Raw genomic sequence first — 14,864 nt, forward strand, 5'->3', positions numbered from 1 at the left:
TTTTAATGGTTCTGGGGGATTAAACAAAGGTCTCTGTGCTTCTGTGGAAAACAATGTACTGCCTGAGCCTTCTTCCTGGTAGAGGGTATCATTATGTAGCTCTAACCTGTTTAGTAATTACTCAGGCTGCCCTCTTGTAACAATCCAGCTCCAGTCTCACAAGAGCTGGGATTCCAAGTATGTAGCACTATGGTGGGCTACAGTAACAAGTCTTATAGAAAACTGACTTGTTTGAAACAGAATTTACTTGAGGAAGAGACTTCAAATAACTTCTAATAGTGGACTATTTGACCAAGCTGCTGAACTTTTTTTTTTTAATCTACTGATTCAATTGATTTATACTCCACCTTAGACACCCCTTTAACTCTAGTCAGGCAGTTTTCTAGGCTCTCTTTCTTCCTTTACACCTTACTCTCAGTCTAATATTTATTTCACTGTGTGGTTTTATTGTTATTACAAGCCTCCTGGGGCTGGAGATATGGCTCAGTAGTTAAGAGCACTAGCTACTCTTCCAGAGGACCAGGGTTCAATGCCTGGCACACATGTGGCAGCTTACAACTATCTATAACTCCAGTATCGGGGGATCCAACACCCACTTCTGACCTCTGTGTAAGCACACAGGTGGTTCAGATGTACATCCAAGCAAAACAGACACACACACTAAAACAAACAAACAAACAAACAAACAAGTTTTTTTTTAAAAACAAAAAAGCATACTCCTTTGGAAAAGATAAAGATCCCCCAATCATGAATTGACTGACCAGTAGTCATTCATGGAAAGTTATATAACCAGTTTCCTGTTCAATGTCCAAAACAAGAAAGGATCTGACAAAAATCTTCGAGAGCGGTAGCAGACTTTTTTTCTTCCTCAGTTCTACACTGTAACCATGCAAGCCCACCAAATAAAGTACACCATGATTCAATCCATTATTCCACTAAATCAGAGAATCATAGCAAAACCATGGCAGATGTGGCCTTTGAGGCTTCTCTATCTAGCAATTATTAAACCTGGCTGCATATATCAAAAAAGTATATCAATGGGATTAAAAACATACATTAATGCTTGGTTGCAGGTCCCTACCAACTGAATACCAACAATAATCAGTTGGTAAGAATGGGAGTTTGGGCATAGTTCTTTTCACTTTGAGTTTCAGAAGGGGATTTTAATGAGTCCCCAGGATTACGAACTCACTTCAACTTCTAATTTTGTAAATGAAAAGCAAAGGTTATTAATATTTACTTCAGAATCCTAATGATGTATTTCTGTTGTAAATGCCTAAGTTCATGCTGTTTGACATTCCAGAGCTATTCAAACTTTTCTGCCTTAAATGTTTTAGAGAAAAGATTCTTCTAAATCTCAAGCTCACATTTGAAACAAATCCTTCATTGATTAGATTAAATCACAGTGAAATCAAGAGGTTTCCTACTTCAAATTATGATAAAACCCACACCCTTGGGTATACAGAAAGACCCATGTGTGATGCTAATTTGATATGTAGTCGTAGGTAGTCCACTTGTGAAACTGGACAATTCATACACATTTATTTTTAATAAATACATAATATATATGTATTTATTATGTATATATAAACAAGAGTTTATTTATCATAGTTCTAGAGTCTGGAAAGTTCAAGATCAAGGGGCAGTAGATTCAGTTGTTGAGTGAGAATTGCTGTCTATGTCCAAGATGGTGTTTTCACATCCTTTGAAGTGGAGAAACACTGTGTTGTCCCATGGTGGACGGCAAAAGGGCAAGCAGGCCAAATGCTGTGTGAAGTTTTGTTTATAAGGACTTTACTCACATTGATTCGATCACTTTTAAAAATCTCATATCTTTTTATTGACACATATTCACTGAAAACAAAGCCAAGTTCTTTCGAGAATATTCTGCACTTTAACCACAGTCATACTCCCACACCCTCCTTCTCTCTCTCCATCCCTTTCATTAATCTCCTCTCTTTCTCCGGTCTTTCTTCTACATTCACACCATATATCCCTATATATGTTTATATATTTTTAAAAATTCTAGGATCCATAAATGAGAGAAAACACATAATATTTGTGTCAGTCTCACTTTTTCATTTATTATCTTAGGGTGTTCCAGATGTTATCATATTGGCCATTAAACTTTAACACCTAAAGTTTGGAGGTAACATGTTCAATCCCTAGCAAATCCCCTGTGAATTATTTATTTGATGGAGGAGAATATTCCCTTGGAAAATCCATTGCAGCCAGTGAAATAAATTCTTCCTTCTTTTAGACTTTCTTTGCAGTTACTATTGAAGCTGAAAGTCTCTGATGCTCCTGGGAGTGTCTCCAAACACAACAAGGAAAGCACACTGAGAAAGCCTCACTTAGAAGGGACAGGACAGTCTAGTTTCCCTTCACCCCCTGCTTAATGTTCTCCTGCTGAGAAGAAACAGCTCATCTCTACAACTGATGCAAGATTTGTTCTGGTTGCCAAATTCCAATATCTAAGAACAATGGGGCAGAGGTGACCTCTTAAATCTTGAAAGACAGAAACTTCAAAGGGGATTTTTTTATTTTATAAAGCATAAAGTAACCTGTTATCCCCAAAGATAGTACAGGTGACTAAAAAGAAAAAATTTTCAAAGTTTCATTGTCACCAAAATGTTACAAGTGTAGGAAAAACAACTAGACTTTGAAGGTTACTTCCAAACGAGTGACTCGGAGTCATTTCTTCTATTACATATAGCGTTGTGGGATGACTGGCCTATTTAACTATGTGGGTTTCATGTCTTTCCCCTATAAACCTAATCAATGCATTGAGTTGAAATATTGATGAGGTTTCAAGTAAGCTCATTTGCTGGGGAAAAATCACTGTCAAAACATCCATCAAACAAACTTATAAATGGACACAGACAGAAAAAAAAAAACCCTCAATATTTTTACCCAAAGACTGACACTTCAATGGCAGCATTGTGTTAAAACCCTAGGAAGCTTCGAATTAAAGAATTTTTAGATGTCTTACCTCATATATTGCTATGTTGGAGTTCTCATAAGTAGCTGGAATTAGACTACCCGAAGAAAAGGACAGCCTTGGGGACCTCCCACTTTGAACTTCTGAGATGATCTGGAAGCTTACACTGGCACGACTTCCTCTCTGTGAAAGGATTAGAAAAAAAAAAAGAATATGAACAGCAGTGTCATTATGTAAAACTAATTTGTTATATTCACTCAGAACGCTTTTATTGGCTCTCTGTGAGTTCGAGGCCAGCCTGGTCTACAAGAGCTAGTTCCAGGACAGGCTCCAAAGCTACAGAGAAACCCTGTCTCGAAAAACAAAATAACAACAACAAAAAGAACTCTTTTTATGTTGCTGTTGGAATCTTATTTACATTCTATATACCACCAAAAAGGTTAGCATTCCCAAGTATTTTCTCCCAGATAACTTGCTTTTTTAATTAAAATATAATCACATCATTTTCTTCTTCCCTTTCCTCTCTCCAGCCCTTCTCTTGCATCCCCAATTGCTCTTTCTCAAATTCAAGGCTTTATTTGTTGTTATGTATATATTTGTGGAAATATACTCTTAAATCTATAAATACAACCTGCTCAGTCCCTATAATGTTACTTGTTTGTTTGTTTGTTTGTTTGAGACTGGGTCTCACTGTGTGGTCCAAGCTGGTTTAGAACTCATAATCCTCCTGCCTTAGCCTGTGAAATACTGGAATTTCAGGCATGAAACATGCCATCCCTGGTCCCCAGAGAGAATTTGAATTATATATATATATATGTGAGGCAGTCCCATATATATATATATATATATATCAGTAGTTTAACCTGGAACGCTCATTTTATAGACTTGAAATTTAGAAAAAAATAGTGAAATTATTTTCCCAATATCATCTAGTCAATCATTTAGTTAAGAGAAATGTGGTTGTAGAGAAACGAAAACTTTTAAAAATGGAACTAGGAGATAAGTTCAGTCCCTCACTCCCAACACAGACTCCATTTTCTTCCAACCTACCAAATGGCATCATTCTTTCTGAAGACGAGATTAATGACAGAAGGCCTTCCACAGAGCAATCAAGTTGATGCAGAGTAAGTGGGTTATCAGTTTATGGTGAGTGTGAGGCTGAAGTAGGCCAGATTCTTTATTCCTTCATTTTACTTAGATACACAGTCTGGAAAGGGGAGCTGCAAGCTTCGCAGGTGAAGGACAAAATCAAGAGTGTTCTCTGAAATCTGTGTTAATCTTTAAAGATAAGCTTCTATATCTTCAAATAAGCCAGTAGACTTATTTTATGTGAAGATAGACCAAATCAACAGGTACCTCAATATTCTTCTCAATAATTCTTAAAATGGTTGTCGAAAAAAATTACCATGAAAAGAAATGAATAGATACCCTTGTTACTATCTAGGCAAGGCTTCTCTTCCAACACCCATACCACCACTTACTTATTCATTTATTATTGTTTTTATTACTAGTGGTCATAGTAGTGATTTCATTATTTTGAAACAAAGTCTCACTATGTATAACAAGCAGGCCTTAATAACATAATCCTTCTGCCTCTGTCTTCACAGGACTAAGATTACAGGCACACACCACTAATGTCCAGCTTCTATACTCTCCTTCTGATAAGGAAGAAAAAGACAGCTCACGAATATAGGGGTTGAACAAAGATTTTGGTGTGATAGTTCCCTGTCCTGTACACTTTCTTCTGGAATCATGCTTTCTATCAGTCTTGCTTGCCAATAAGAATTCATCTTAAGTCCTTTTTAACACTGCGATTCCAGTGGTCTTTGATCACCTGAAGATAACTGTTGCCTTAGCCTTGAGTTAAGTTTTTTCGATATCAAAACTATCACGAAGTCCAAAGACAACGTTGTGCATTTTAGCAGGGCAAGACTTAGGCAACATGTAAAACCTGACTTTTCACATAACCCCTCCATCTACCTGCGCTGCCTCCAACAGAGCGAGGCCAGGGAGTCATCTACTTTTCCTTCTAGTCTTTATTTTCACATCTCAGCAAGAGCACGTAGATGTATATTAGGACATAGACCTCTCTGTGCAGGGCAAGGAGAAAGTGATAAAATCTGCCAAAATCCACATACACTTGGATTTCAGCTTCACTTTTCTCTAAAATCTTCCTTTTCTGACCTGCCTTCTCCTGACCTGCCAATTTTTCTAGACCGAATTAATTCCGTATTCTCAAAGAGTTTACACTTTCAGACATTCCTCTTGGATGGAATTTTTGGCTTGGTTTCTTAACTGATTAAACACAGCCAGCTGCAAGTTTGTGACTGCAGAGCAATTAAGCAAAATGTATGCTTCCCTATCTGTTCCACTCCAAAGGCTTGAGAGAAGCCAAATGCCAAAAAGGGACTTAGAGGCAAAGAGCTGTGTTCTTCGGGCGTAATGTCATTCTTTTCCACTTAGACCAAAACACTTAAACAAGCAAATGAGCGTTAACATACCCTAAAGGGCTATTGATATTTTCTGTCTTTTTCTTACGCTTACAGTAGAAAGTTGCAGTGATGTTTTTATCCTCTTCGGGTCAAAATGTGTGCCTAGATGAAATGATCTATAATCATGTGCACTGTCTTCAACCCCAGGCATTCTGTCTGTCTGTCAACAGCACTGCTGTGCTTTTTGTGACATTTTGCAAGTACTGGCATACTTCTATAAAGCAAGTGCAGTTTATAAATTAATATAAATGAGAAGACACATAATGGATATTTTATAGATGTCACATGATCTATGCATTGAAAAAGCCAATTTCGTCCAAAATTGAGCATAGTTATTTTTTCGCTACTTTAGAGCACAGCATCCAGGCAGCTGTCAAGAGCCATCAGGTTGACAGGGGTAATGCCCAATTATATGGGTTTGGGAAATAAGTTGCATGTTTTGACCAAAACTTTAGTACATTTATCTCCATTTTCACAATGACTTTTATGACAGATCACATTTGTAGATTAAAAAAATTAACCACAGGACTGACTTGTTTTATCTTGGTATCAAGTTATAGATTGGGATTGTTTTCACTTCAGTGTCTGAACTTTTGCCTGCTTCACTTGGGGAGTTTCATACAAAGAATACTGAGTTTTGAAAAACCCAGACAGATCCACCAGCATGACTGCTAGTGTCCTCTGTTGGTTTCAAACATGGAAGTCAATTATCAATGGGTTTCTGTGGCATGGGGGCAGAGTACAGATGTCAGGCATAGCGCTAGGCTTGCCTTTCATCGGCAGATTTCTAGGAAGGGGATATTCACTTCACAAAATCATCAGAGAATTTAAACCAGAGCATTGTAAATGACCAGACGGCAGGACATAACCACATAAATCCATTCTTCATGGAGCCTGCTAATTGCATGTCATTTTCAGTGTCCTTTTTAAGCAACTGCCCAATTTGCCACTGAAATAACCGATTCTTAAATTTGATGCGGTAAAATGACAACAGTAAATGGCACACGAAAGCAATATAATGCCTTTGTACCTTCTCTCGCCACCCCGCAGCACATGCAAGGGTCAGTGCCATTAATGCAGTCAAATAAGCTAACAGAAGGAAGCACACCAGCTCCCTTGACAAAGTCCCCACCACCACCCTCCCCCCGCCACCCATGCACATGCTCTTTTTGTCACGCTTCTGTTTATACTGCTTCTTATGCTCAGGATACCTATATTTCAGGGTCAGGAATAAAATAGGAAGACAGGATGGAAACTGTATAAAGCCACAGAAAGCATGTCTTTTACCAAATAAAAAATGTAACTACTTACTACTGAATTTTGGACAACTGCCAACAGTTTAAAAATACATTGATAAACAACTTTATGTGGTACAGTATGATGCTATGGTAGACACATACATTTATATTACTTGAGTCAGGGTACTTAGGTTGCCCATCATCCCAAACATTTATCATTTCTTTGTAATAAGAGCATTTACAAACCCTATATTCTAATTGTTTTGGAGAATACGACACAACAATGTTAGCTTGCAATCACCCTTCTGTAATAAATACCAACACTTACAACCCAACTTTTACAAAAGCTCATAAATCCAGACTTTTTATGTGTAATTTCAAAGCTTGCTGCTAATTTCTCCTGGGAGGGTCAAAGAAAAGTGATTGATAACCAGTCTGTAATCTATGACATAGACAAATTCTACTTTCCCTTCTCTTAAGACTCAGCTTTTGATGTGGATCTCTGAAAAAGCGCCTTCCACTAATCTGACTTCGCTACTGTCCTCTTCTATTTCCAGTTCATTTGTACAATCTGGCACCCATTGATTTCCTTGCATGATTGCATTGTCTTCAACTTGACTCTAATGCTCTAGAAGGTAAGGACTACATGTAATCTCAGAAAATGTATCCCAGGGACAGTAGCAGGTTCTTATGAAGATCACCTGTTATAAGAAAAATACAAGCAATCATCCTTTCCCAAACTTTTATTAGTACCTCTTATACTGTAAGCACCATGTTGGGTGTTAGAGGCTAATATAAAGTTTACCTAAAAGGGGTTATATGAAGCAAAAGCTCAACTATTGCCCAGAGTGAATTGTGTTTGCTTTCAGAACACGGTGCTAAATAGCACTATCTAACTGAGATACAACACGAACTATATATGTAATTTTAATCAACAGTTAATATTCAAACATATGTCAGGGTAAAAAATTATTAAATAATTGATATATCTACATAATGCATAATGAACAAATCATAATAATTAACATTTTAATATCCTTAAATATATATATCATTTTCTTTTTATTTATTCTTTTCTCATACAATACTCATTTCTCTTTTAAACATATTTTAACTTTGTGAATTTTTCTGTGTGTATGTGTATGAAAGCTACATGCATGCAGGTATCTCTGGAGGACTGAAGAATGTGTTGGACCCCCTGGAACTAGAGTTACAGGTAAGCTTCTGGATACAGGTTCTTGAAAAATAAATCCAGGTCCTCTGTAGCATCAATATAGTTTTTAAGTGCTAGACCATATTTCTAGTCCCCTGTCTCATTTCTTTACGTTAGTAAACTTTAGCGTCTTTTTTTCTTTTCATTTATTTTTTGTAAGTTATTCATTAAATTTAAATTATAATCACCCAAGTGTTCTATAGAACACTGGAATTTATTCTTCCGTCTAACTGTAATCTGGTACCAGTTATATAATTTCTGTCTATTTCCCTGTTTTCTACTCTTCCTACCCTCTAGTGACTACTAGTCCATTCTCCTACTTCAACATTTAAGCAGGATCATGTGACAGTGTCTTCCTATATCTGACTTATATCCTTTAACATTATGTCCTCCAGTTTGATCCATGTTGCTACAAATGACAGATTTTATTCTTTTGTGGCTAAAGAATACTGACGAATATCTTGCATATCATCATAGAACCTTCATCTGGTGATGGATGGAGATAGAGACAGAGACCCACACTGGAGCACTGGACTGAGCTCCCAAGGTCCCAATGAGGAGCAGAAGGAGGGAGAACATGAGCAAAGAAGTCGGGACCACTAGGGGTGCACCCACCCACTGAGACAGTGGAGCTGATCTATTGGGAGCTCACCAAGGCCAGCTGGACTGTGACTGAAAAAGCATGGGATAAAACTGGACTCTCTGAGCATGGCGAACAATGAGGGCTGATGAGAAGCCAAGGACAATGGCACGGGGTTTTGAACCTACTTAATGTGCTGGCTTTGTGGGAGCCTAGCCAGTTTGGATGTTCACCTTCCTAGAAATGGATGGAGAGGGGAGGACCTAGGACTTACCACAGGGCAGGGAACCCTGACTGCTCTTTGGACTGGAGAGGGATGGGGAGAGGAGTGGGGGGAGAGGGAGAAGGGTGGGAGGAGGGGGAGAAGGGTGGGAGGAGGGGGAGGGAAATGAGAGGCTGGGAGGAGGTGGAAACTTTTTTTTTCTTTCTCCTTTTCTCAATAAAAAAATGGAAAAAAAAAGTTACCAGCAGACAGAGAAAAAAAAAAGAATATTTCATGCCACATATATAACTATATGTGTTCTAGCAGTTATAGTAAAATATAAATAAAATAGATAAAAATAATTTAATAATATGCTTTCTTTAACCCCATATATCTAAAATAGTTTTTATTTATAATCAATGTTTCACAAATTTTCATGAGATTTTTTACAGGTCTTTATTCTAAGTGCTCTAAATGCAGTGTGCATTTTACTCTTGTAGTTTTGGTTGTGAGCTTAGCATTTAATGGCTAACCCATCTCTCCAGGCCATGCATCTTATTCTTAAAGCACATCGTAATTGAAACTAACTACATGACATGCATTCAATGGTAACTTGTAGCTTCTGGCTATGATATCAGGCAATACAGCCAGAAAAGACGCTACTTACCTTACTGCCAAAGTGAGGATTAATAAATGTCACATCCTCCAAAGTCAGTAGAATTCTGTTGGGTCCTTTAATCAACTGGATTTTATTTATACGTCGCCTGAAACAAATATGAAATAAGATGGGAGGGGCTGGATGTTTTTGCAAAGCCTAGGTTGATTTGCTCTAGTGTGTGTGTGTGTGTGTGTGTGTGTGTGTGTGTGTGTGTGTGTGTATCTTTACCATAATATCTACAGCGAAGGGAAGTAACAACAAGCCTGGTCATCATAATTTACAAGACAAAAATACAAATATGAAAATATTATTGAAATCATATCTAAAAATAAAGCAAGGGTGATGTATAGGATATTTCAGACTAATAAAATAGTGCTCTCGCATCAGGAGCATCTTTAAAACACCTCTGAGTAACTTTTAAGGAACCATGCATACTTCCTACTCGCAGTATGCACCCGAATAATCTTAAAGCCAAAACTCAAAGATCTCTAGTTTATAAACAAAATCACATTATGGAAACAAAGCAAAATAAGACAAATTGTATGCAATTCCCTAGCCTTAGGCAGAGCTGGAACTGGATCCTTGGTCCCTGGCTATATGCCCAGATTTCTGCCCACTTGTCTTGTAAAGTTGCATGCACGCGTTGCCAAAGCAACAGGTTGAAAAGTGGAAAAATCCAGTCAGTTGTTTGCTTTCTCCAAACAAGTGGGCTGACTCGGATTTTTTGTTTTGTTTTGTTTTCCCTTTTACCAAATTAATCTCTTGTCTGAGCATTACATAGTCATGGTTTAAACATGATTCTCTCCAAACAAGCCCATGAATTCGAAGTCAATGTAATTATTTTATACAAATCAATTAGGAGACACATAAGAGTGTACGATGTCTATTTCACACAGTCACATGGGTGTCCCAGACAATTTAGGATCAGGAAGGAACCTTAGTTTGTGTCATATTCTCTCTCTCTGTCTCTCTCTCTCTCTGTCTCTCTCTCTCTCTCTGTCTCTCTCTCTCTCTCTCTCTCTCTCTCTCTCTCTCTCTCTCTCTGTGTGTGCTTGAAGCTAAATTCTAATTTTGTTTTCTTTTCCATAATTCAATATAATGCAATGTGTTCACTGCAAGAGCCAGGGTGAGAAAAACAACCACTGAATCAAATGCTTTGCCAAGTTGGCCTAAGGAGACTTTCTTCTGTAGCATCGCTGTAACTTTACCAGAAACCCACTCAATTGTTCTCAGGGACTTCACTGGTTTGGAAACAAACAAACAATTAATGTGTCCCTAATTGTCTGTCAACAAATATGTCCCTTATCACAGTGGGAGCTGCTGCCCCACAGAGAAAATTAAAAGAGCCCTGTAGTGACTTCTTGGGTAAAGCACATGAATCTTTTGGCAAAGTAAAACATCACTCCCTAACTTATCTGTTTCATATGTGTAGAAAATTGTCTTAAAGCAGGCACACCTGTAAAAATAATTGTGCTTCAAAATACAATCTAGTAGAAAGCAAATTTAACTCCCAGTCTGGGGAGGGGGTGGTACTGATTCTGTCATTAATTAGCCAGGTGCAGGTGACCTTGGATAAATGAGTTAACCTCTTTAGGCCTCAGTGTCTCCTATCTAGTTGGATAATAGTCCTTACATTCCCTGCTTTCGAGAGTTGTTTTGAAAATCAAATGAGATAATGTATGTACAAGTGCTCTGAAAACCATGAAGCACCAGGAAAGTAGCAGGGCTCATTATTATCATTATCATCATTAGTATTGCAAAGCTCCAAAGAGCTCTCCAGAGAGGCAATACAATCTGGTTCAGAGGAGTAGGGAGAAAAGAGTTCAAAGGATGCTTTGTTTTGGGGTAGTTGGGTTCTTTGCATGGCTTTCTTTCTGAAAAAAAAGAAAGAAAAAACCTTAAACAATCAAAACACACAAAAAGTAAAGACCAGAGAGTCGCTCTCCTACAAGTAATCATCTATTACAGAAACTCAGCAGCCACTCAGCTCTTCTGATTGCAGCCATGGTGGGCAGAGAGAGGGAGGAAGGCGGCAAAGAGGGGTACCTTTTATGCTTTGTTAACTGAGGAACCAAGGACCAGGAGACTCTGGGAAATGGTGTGCTTTGTTCTCGTCTCTGAGTTTTCTGTGACCACTTGAAGTACCAATTGTCTCAAACTCATTTCCCTCTCCAATCATTTTCCTCTCTAATCACGTCCCTCTCCAGTCATTTTCCTCTCCAGTCTTTTTACCCTTTAGCTCACAAGTTCCAAACAACCCCTTATCCCCCCACATACACACATACCTTTGTGGGTCTTCTGTTTCTTTTTTCCTTGTCTTTCCAATGATTAATGAATTGGACTCACTCAAAGCCCAGAGTACCAAACCATTCAGTTTAAAAGGCCAGCAAGAATTATCATTTGGGGATGTTAATTAGTCATATAAGCAGCTGACTGGGTGGAAAGAGCCTATGACTCCTAAAATCTCGGGGGTGGAGGTTCTTGTCCATCATTTGTTTTTGATGAGAATCTAAGGAAGCTAATTAAATATTAAATTATTTGACAACACATAAAGAATATTAAATTTCTGTTCTTAGCAGTGATATATCCCAGCCACAGAAGTTAGAAGAAAAAAAACTTGCTTTGCTTTATCAAGTGTGTTTTATCAATTCATAACCTACCTAGTCTTTTGTGTGTGTTAAGTTTTTACTAGGTACTAATATATTAAATAGGAAGAATAACACCTCCTATGATGGTTTCAATCTCATTTTTGTAAGTTCATTAAAATAGCAAAGTTGAAAGAACTTTTCAGCATCATCTAAGCTAATTCCTTCACTGTACAAATGAGAAAATCCTGGCCATGAGGTTCAGTGGCTGGCCAAAGATCATACACTCTATGTACTTTTTCTTGGGATGTACCCAAACAGTTCTACTCCCAATGAGTCCATCCGTACTACTGTTGGGACTAGCCTTACGAAGAGATGACAAGGTAGAAAAGAGAGATCTACTTCATTTCTCACTATCCCCAAATTACTCTCATATGGACACAGTCCAACTCTTCAAATACAAAGATCAGAAGAAAGGATTTTCAGACTAAGTGACATTCAGACCAGTCGAGAAACATGTCACCACCTGTTAAGGGATTTGAGGGAGGAACCAAGAGTTAATGGTAATGACAATATTGATGAATAGAGAGGGGTATCCAAGGAAGAAGAACAGTAGAAATCCAGATCATGATATCCTGGTCAAGAGGTATAGATGTTGCTCGGTGGTCGTGGCACGCATGTTTAATCCCAGCACTGGAGAGGCAGAAGCAGGTAGATCTCTGAGTTCGAGCCCAGCCTGAGTTCCAGGACAGCCAGAGCTTCACAGGGAAACCATATCTTGTGGGGGGAAAAAAAGAGAGACATAGATGTCCAAATGGAGATTCTGAGTTCACAACAATTAGCAGGAGAATCCAGCATATCTACAAAGGGCTTAAGTTTTTCCATTCATTGAGTGCCTATTCTGAGTCATGTACTAAGGTAAGTGCTTTACTCACTTTTGCTTGTTTAATCTTCATTATAATCTCGTTTTAAGATTTTATTTTTAATTATATGTATATTTGCATGTACTTCTAGACATGGCATGAGTGCAGTGTCAGCAGAAACCAAAAGAGGTCATCAGAGTCCTTGGAAATGGAGCTTTGGGCAGTGGTAAGCTACCGGACATGGGTGCTGGGAGCCAAACTCAGCAGTCAATCTTACCCCTGAAGCTATTCTCCAGCCCCTAAAATAGGTTTATGTATTTTATGTGTGTGCATGGAGGGGGGCGGGTATTGAGCACTCATGTAACACAGCATGCCTGTGTAGGTCAGACGACAGTCTGTCAAAGTCAGTTATCTTCTTTCACCACTGTGGGTCCCAGGATTTACACTCAGATCTTCAGCCTTAGCAGCAATTGCTTCTATACATTGAGTGATCAAGAAAGCAGAACCTGGTGTTCCAGACTTATGAATTAGCACCACTATTTATAAAGCTTAGAGTCTAGCCAAAGTCTGCCTACAATATTCCAACTCTATTCCCTACCATACCATTTGGGGAAGAAGATGGTTCCTTTTCCAGCGGGGGTGGGTGGTATGGGAGTTACCATAGATAGGCAGTAATAAAGAAGCTTAAAACCATGGTTCTTTTACTTCACCATTATGTTGAGAGCCAGATCTACTCATAGGCAACATCACCACTGACACTACAACCGGGAAAGTTATTCTCAGCATCATGAAAACACTTCACTCTAAATGGTGCCAGTAGAGATGGTAAATCACTATGGCAAAGAAAATCAGTGGGCAATTGTACTGAAACATGACTTCCTGGAAATCAATATTAACAAGGCTATTGTGGACTTCCGTTTTGTGTACACAAAAAAGAACAAAAAATGTACCTTATAAAGTAAGCAAATCCATTAATAGACAGCAAGGCTACAACCAAAGCAAGGCAGACCATCATGGCTAAGGCGGGGTCGATATCTGCTGAGAGGGAACGAAAGAAAAAGAACAGCGTTGGAATGGAAAAGCAGTAAATACAGCGCACCACAGAGCGACTCCTTGTGCTTCCTGGTGACTCTAAAATCAAGCCACATGTACCTAACCTAATTCCATTTTTCTACAGCACAGTCTGTCTTGTTGACTTTATGGACAAGAAAGCAATTTCACTGTTCTAAAGCAAAACCACTCACCACTCTGACAATAACAAATCACACGAATTAAGGCTGACCAGGGTGTTTTCTTTGGAGGAAAAAGTCTACAAATGGAAAACTTTAAGTGCATTCATTTAAGTTGGACAGCAATAAAATTCTTCAGAATAGGTGTGGTATCTTACCTGTGAAGGGTGAGTATTATGCTGTCTAAAATAAAAGGCCTTCTTAATCCATCTGAGCCCACAGACCTTATGAATTATATCATTATTTGTCTTTCAAGGGTGAGATACAGTCCAGTTTTGATAGTGTCTTCATAAGCATATATGTTGGTCTCTATGAAATCTAAGTATCTAAATAGATTACAAATATTTCAGGGGGAAATAGGTGATGATGTGAGTAAAGAGACAGTTGGATGTGTCCTGTTAAAATAAAATCAGGCTATTTCAAATAGATGCTCTTGGTTTTGGAAAGGCATAGGCAAATACTTAAATCAGAATACTGTGGGTCCTTCTAAAGGTACCCTCTGGCTCTCAGAGGTTTGATGAGATTTCCCTCTCCCAAAACCTAGAAGAGTCTTACCAGTCAATCAATCTGCTAAAGGACATCAGAATTACTAGCTGTGGTTCCTACCCTCAGGGAGCAGTACATTTTGGGGGTAAGGAGACACAACCAATACACAAGAAACAACTGAAAATTGATTTTGTGCTAATCTATAAGGCAGAGAATTTTAGTATAATAGTAGTTCAGAGAGGAGGGGTGCAAATATGGTGTTCTTGTGGTAGAATCTGATTGACAGGATTTGAATATATCACGGGATACCCAGGTGATCTTTTTTAGCAGAAAAAAAAAACCCCACAGGCCACAGCCATCTAAAGTCAGGGGAACGG

General features: G+C 38.4%; 1 protein-coding gene across 1 annotated transcript in view; it reads right to left on the bottom strand.

The window, feature by feature from the left end:
- The window catches only part of LOC121436883 (retinal guanylyl cyclase 2), an 82,292-nt gene that overhangs the window by 43,896 nt on the left and 23,532 nt on the right, over nucleotides 1–14,864 (bottom strand). The window contains exons 4-6 of the mRNA XM_041636786.1: nucleotides 13,723–13,807; nucleotides 9,334–9,430; nucleotides 2,993–3,124 (exon numbers count right to left, since the gene is read on the bottom strand). Coding sequence (XP_041492720.1) covers nucleotides 2,993–3,124; nucleotides 9,334–9,430; nucleotides 13,723–13,807 — 314 coding nt within the window. The remainder of the gene's footprint in view (nucleotides 1–2,992; nucleotides 3,125–9,333; nucleotides 9,431–13,722; nucleotides 13,808–14,864) is intronic.

The sequence above is a fragment of the Microtus oregoni genome, unplaced genomic scaffold (genome assembly GCF_018167655.1).
Source record: "Microtus oregoni isolate MIOR12 unplaced genomic scaffold, Mior012 000050F_005, whole genome shotgun sequence".
NCBI classification, from domain to species: Eukaryota; Metazoa; Chordata; class Mammalia; order Rodentia; family Cricetidae; genus Microtus; species Microtus oregoni.